Consider the following 6,738-nt stretch of genomic DNA (forward strand, 5'->3'; position numbering starts at 1 on the left):
GCTCTTCCGGAGGCGAGAGAGGATGCAAGTCAGTTTTCTGCATTGCATGCACATAGAGGAAATGAACAAACCCAAAAGATGGTGGTAGTAATAGCTACATCACGGTTGTATCCTGTTGAATAATTCCCTTACCAACTTCAAAGTGACTTCAATAGCTTAAGTTAGCAATCTAAGCTTCTGAAAATTTTAACGGGGCATAAAACGAGAGAGCTTTGAGAATATGTTACTCACGCAGGCCTTCGAGTATCCCTGTACGTGCAAATGATTTCTTTCTCGAATTTAACGATATACATATATCCCTCGAAAAAATTCGTATTGATTAGTATTAATAATGTAAAAATAATGTTAATTAAAAATAGTTAGTCGTGATTTTTTACTGATAAATAATAAATCACATTGGCGCGTATATATTTAAATAAAAAATTATTAATCTTTCATATAGAAAAAATTATCGTGTATATATCATGTGCTGTCTACTTTTTGACTGAATACATGTGCCAATTTTTCTCTCTTTCTGTAACTCTCTGTAAATTGCGGCAGGATTGCCCAGAAAGTGCATGGATAATGAATCGCACCGATCGATTGCAGGGAAATGGAATCTGTAATCTAAATAAAAAATAAAAATATTTTTTGCGATACAACAAAATTATTGAAAACCAGATAATCTGGTTAAAAATAGTTTGTAATTTAAAAATGGAAAATAATATCTAAAAATGAGAATTTAAGAAAGGTAATAAAATTTGATTTCAAGAATGAGACTTAATTACAATGCCTGAAAGTTTTTAAATAATATAACAAATTTTTTAAAAATTGAAATTGAAATAATTAATACAATTTGCACAATATAAAACTTATATACCTATAACTAAATTTATATAAAAATTATTGTTATTAAACGTGAAAATGTGAAACGATTTTTTACGATGAATCTTTGTAATAGAACCTGGTCTAGATCTTTTACATGCGAGCAAATTTTCGACTACACAGTCTCCTCTGCTTTCTCGGTTTTTATTTAAGTCTGTACTTGGCACCAATTCTCCTAAGCTGTCCTAAATTTTAAAAATGGAAGAAGAAAAAGAATTGTAGAACTTGAGAATTAAAGTAATGTGCAGCTTATGTTAGTTAAATTTAGAAAAGTATATAGAATTTATGCAAAAGAAAATATCATAATATCCAAAAATTTAAGTCTTGATATCATTGAGCATCTGATCATTTCGTTATTTGAAACTTATTCAGCGGTGTTTCGAAGGAACTTTAGTTCTTCTAGAAAAATGTTTATTTAAATATATTCAATCTTATAACATTTTCCTTCAATCTCTTTGTTGCATTAAATTAAGAACAAAATTTATTTATTTTTTTAATCTTGCGTGTTTTTTAGGTATCTGAAATTTTGGACCTTGAGACAAAGATTGATGTGAATCGATTAAAAATAAGAAAACGAATTTATTGATCAAGCGTGGAGAAGGCAAAGATATACTTGTTTAAGCCTTTACAGCCTTTCGTAAAATATTACTGCGTTATCACCTGACATTGCCTTATATGACAGCGAGAAATGTAATTGCGCAGTTTGTAAAGTCAAGGTACACAAATGCATGAAGTCGATCCTGCAACGAGGTGGAATGCGACGACTTATTGCAGGCGGGCGTTAACTTTTTCCACTCGACGCGGTTAGTAAAACGTGGCTAAGCTAGATCGCCGTATCTCTTCTGTCTGCACCACTTTACTTTTCCTGCAAGGTTTTACTCGTAGAATTATTATTATTACGGGAGACGACGGCGAGATATACTGAAGCGGTTATTCAGCTTGTAGCGTGACGTTTTTACGGTCGTGGAAAGCGCTCCAGAAGTGCCCCCGTAGTTACGCATACGTGTATAACGGATCGCTATTATGATCAACTCTCGAATATGTATCATGCAATTATGCAATTTCTTTTTTTCCTCGACAAAACTTTTGACGAAACGATCGATCGTTTACGCTTGTACGCTAATTTCGATGGAACTGCGAGTTTCGCAGCGAATCACTCGAGGCTTTCCGGAGAGAGTTGCTCTCTATTTACACTTGGGGATTTACGTCACTTAAGCTAATCGAATTAGTTTTGCCTGCCCGAGAGATTTGCCGAAGTATTCATTAGATGATTGAGAACAAGCGCGGATTATTCGTTGCTGTAATCGACAAGGATGCAAGGCGCGCTACACACTACCTTTGTAAATTGAGATATTGAGTTATGGATAACTAGTTATTTCTCATTCGACCGCATTCAATAGAAACTCAATGTGAAACCATTTCGATAACAACGTTGTACGCCCGCTTAGATGTATCTATTTGTAATATAATGTTTGCCAGAGTAAAGTTCTCAAAGATCAATATCTATAATCGTAACATTATTGTTTTCAGGAAAACATACTAATATTCCAATGAAGCAAAATTAAATTAGCATTTATCTTCTTATTTTTATATCTCTTTTTTTTTTTTTACGGACATTGCTCCCCCGATTTCTCTGCTCTGGCGTGCAGAGAAAAACAGTTCGCGCATCAATTTACTGTGATATTTCAAAACGCATTTAAATATAATTTCTTATCTTTTCCAGCCGACAAAGCTCAACGTCTACAAGAACGACGCCGAGAGCTGGGACTACACAACCCCGACACTGGGTGAGTTCTCTTTTTTCTCTCTTTCATCTCCCTCAGTTCTTCTTTTATTTCTTTCTATCGGTGTTATGTACGTGTAACTTCATAACATTACATTCCCCGCGTCTCTCGACATGCGTTTCAGCAATTGGAAGCATGAAAATGTAGAATCGGACAAGCCTGCTATTTCGATAAAAACTGATGCGAATAAAATAGTGACATATCTAGATTCTTGCAAATATGAATAATGAATACTAAATTTATTCGTCGAAAGAGATGGGCTTGCTTGATTCTTGTATCGAGATCGTCAATTAGATTATATTTTACAGAAAGAGGCCAACTATATTCAATTTACTTCTTCTTGCAAAATTTGATCCAATTGGCGACTCTTGTCGCGTACGTGCACATGGAGGATCGTTCCCGATGAGCATATCGCGATTTCTCCCCTTTTTCGGTTCTCCATTCGTGTCGTTTCTGTACTTCGTTGCACATGATGCGGAAAACCTAATTGGATTAAACGACAGTTCAAAAAGGTTTCGCTAAAGCATAGTATTTCTCCTTCACATATGTATGGAATGAAATATTTTTTTTTTTTAATAATACTAAAAAAGTAATATTTATATTAAGAGAAATCATAAAAGAAAATGATCTCTTTGCATTTCTGTTGTTTATATAAATAATTTCACAAATGATTTATCATGTAATTGACCATGACACAGTTCTTTTTTTCAACAGCAGTGTATCTTTTTATAAATATTGATTCTTTTAAATTTTTATTGCGTGAAAAAGAATTAAAGAGTCGCGTATTGTATTATTGACGTAAATCCGTTGAAATCCGATGATTTTCAAAATGAAAATCCGATTCCAAAACCGCAACCATGGCGCGGTGGGAACGATCCTCGAGCTTGAAATTCGCCCGACCGTCATACGCATGAATTCGTCGCGAACATTCACATACCACAGAATCCGATAGATCTATTCACTCTGAAATACGAGAGAGCGTAAGAATATGAAAATGCGTAATGATTCGGACCACCCAACGAGAAACGTATGAATTTTTTGAATCGACGAATGTTGCACACAAGAGAGTTTAGATGTATCATAAAATATATATATATATATATATATATATATATATATATATATATGTATAATCAAGACATATCATGTTACAAAAATATTAAATGAATTTCACGTGATAAAACGAACACGCGAATCTCTTATGACTGACAATATTTTTAAAATTATGAGTTCGTATCGCACGTAATTGCATCACTTCTGCATTTTGCGTGAAATGTAAAATGCATCTATAAAGTAATTAGATTTTATTTCAATGCCCACAACGGCTTATATTTAACGTAATATATTTCAGTTAATTTCCCATTGCCTGCAACTTATGTTCGCGAGATTGTTCGCGAAACCGATCCTATCCCCGTCCTGACTATCTATTCCAATCTTATGAGAAAGTACATAACAAAAAGCGAAACGAAGCTGGGAACCCATGCTGTCGAATTATTTTTGCAAATCAATTCTCTTGACCAAAGATTAAATCGCATGCTAAAGGTGCGAATGTAACATACCTTTCGTGTGCGCAAAAGACTGGCCATTTTAGTGGCTCAACGTCGCTTGGTCATGACGCATAAATTATTTCGAGTTATCCTGCGACATTAATTACCGCGTTTCTTTCTACCGGTTAATGATGATTACTAACGCCACGTGCGAACGCCGCGCTCGACCCGGAGAATTAACGCCATTTTCGAGATAATTGCCTTACGCGCCGGGCTGCTGCGGTTTCGTTGCACGAATTGGAGCGTTAAATGGCAATTACGCTAAGATAATCTAGCGACGCGAGTTTATATTTTTGCGAGTAAACTGAAGAAACGAAAAATTTGCCATTGAAATTGAAAAAAGGAAACAAAATTACAACACAGAACAGTTTTATATTAATTTTCTGTATTGCGATAATATAATAATTCTTGTTTATGAAAACACTAACAAAATGCAAGTTTTACGATAATAACAAATAAGCGATTTTAATATTTTATTAATAAATTAAATTTTAATTACATTAATTTACATATGAACTTTAATTTTTTAATTTATTAAAGAAATTAAGGCCGTGTGTGCCAAGAATGTAATAAAAAAATTGAATTTTTGCTAATGAGTATAATATTTCTAAAAATATATCATCATTTTTCATTTTGGAAAAACATTAACCTCAGAAAAGTTTGGGTCACGCTGATACCGCTAACGCATGCAACTTGCACATTTAGGGATTAATGCTAAGAGATCGTCGAGCAATATTTAAACCGGCAATAGCTGTTTGAAACACGAAGAGAGAAAGTTTGTGGCGAATTCGACAATTAACTAATACGCGTGAATCCGCACGTATTGATCTCCATAGTGCTGCAAGGAGCAATTAACGGCAAGCAATTGCCAGAAATCGCGTGCCAGGTACAAGCCTTAAACAGAATTTCGGTGGAACGACGAGCGAACGAGGTACTCAAGGAATTCGACCCAATTATAGCGGCTTGACGTTCCGTCACTCGCAGGCGCCATCGACGGCATGCCCTTTCGACTGCACGAAATCTCTCCAGGTTCTTGTAGACGCATTTCCGCACTAATTGGCGTCGTTTTCGGACATAACGACGGTATTCGTTTACTAAGAGCTTGATCCTAGAAGGACATCTTTCATTATATTGGCTATGTCCCTCTCCTCTATTACAGTCAATCCCATAAAATTAAAAAGCTTCTAAATTGCCTTTTTATCTAGAATTTACAAAACTGAGTTAGCACTAAAAAAAAATTAATTGCAATAACATTTAAAATAATTGAAAGAAGGATTAAGTGTGTGTTAAAGTATTTTTACTTTGCATGTAAAGATTAATTCGAGTTTAATATTAATAAATATTAATTTTTCCATTTAGTTTAAGTAAAATTTTTCTCTAATTTTAAATCTAATTTTATATTTAACATTAGATTTTAATAATAATCAGAGATAGAGAGAGAGAGAAAGAGATTTTAAGATAATATAAAATTTTAATTAAAATTTTAAGATAATTAAATTAAATATTTATTTTCTATAAGAAAAAAAAGTTCTTTTATCAAAAAATTATAAGCTTTTCTTTCGTATAATGTATTTTGTATCGTTTAATTCTAGAATAAATTTGTAAAAATTAGATTAATCTGTCAAATGCATTTCCGATATATCTATCTATTCGAACGGCGAGATAAAATAATACGGTAACTATTGCTGGATCAATTTCTCGATAGAAAATGCTTTGTTATCACTGGAAGAAACTTGATTACGAAACCCCCACGAGAATGGCGTCGACAAACCTGTCTGTTGAACTAATTACATCGGAGATAGGTCAGGTCGATTGCTGTACGCCTAACCTTTCCATCCTTGCATCCGCATCTCGGATGAAAGTTTCATTAAATCTATAGGCTATATCGCCCAGTTACAACCGCAACCTGAATTTCCGCGAAGAAAAGCGGTCGCACAATTTTTACTCGTCCGAGATGAACGGCATCTTGGACTCTATCGATCCAAACGTCGCCGGTTGAATCATTTATCGTGAATTTAAATCAAATTTTGAAGGATAATTAATATATATATATATATTGTATATATATAAATCTGATATCAATACATTCAGCCATCTTTTTATTATCTATTTTAATTTCATTTACAATAGATAATAGATAGCTCTTGAATATTCAAATTTGAATCTACTTTGACATGAATGATCTACAAAGCGTCTAAATGAATGAAAGAAAGTTGTCATATATTCTTATCAATCGTCCCTGATCAAATTATTACCTCTCGATAAAAAGAATAAAGCAGCGATCGCGTTACCACAAATATCTCGACCGAGAGCTTAAAATGAACCGATTTAACTCATCTTTGTTATTTTAATCAACCGATTACCTAAGAAAGAGCACACAACATATTGTGCAACAATGACACGCTTCCATCTTTGCGATTCTCCGGGCGATTAAGACTCGCGATTAATCTACTGCGTGTGTCGTCTACTCAATTATAAATGCAGAAATAGCGTTCGGCCGGACACCGCGATCAATCCCCCCCCCCCCCCCCCCCCGCCGCTCT

At 34.1% G+C, this 6,738-nt stretch overlaps 1 protein-coding gene across 2 annotated transcripts in view; it reads left to right on the plus strand.

The window, feature by feature from the left end:
- The window catches only part of LOC115245844 (heterogeneous nuclear ribonucleoprotein L), a 149,643-nt gene that overhangs the window by 96,813 nt on the left and 46,092 nt on the right, over positions 1-6,738 (plus strand). For both annotated transcript variants that reach the window (XM_029824336.1, XM_029824338.1), the window contains exon 6: positions 2,588-2,651. In XM_029824336.1, coding sequence (XP_029680196.1) covers positions 2,588-2,651 — 64 coding nt within the window. The remainder of the gene's footprint in view (positions 1-2,587; positions 2,652-6,738) is intronic.

Source organism: Formica exsecta, unplaced genomic scaffold, assembly GCF_003651465.1.
Source record: "Formica exsecta isolate Colony F162 unplaced genomic scaffold, ASM365146v1 scaffold1327, whole genome shotgun sequence".
Lineage (NCBI taxonomy): Eukaryota > Metazoa > Arthropoda > Insecta > Hymenoptera > Formicidae > Formica > Formica exsecta.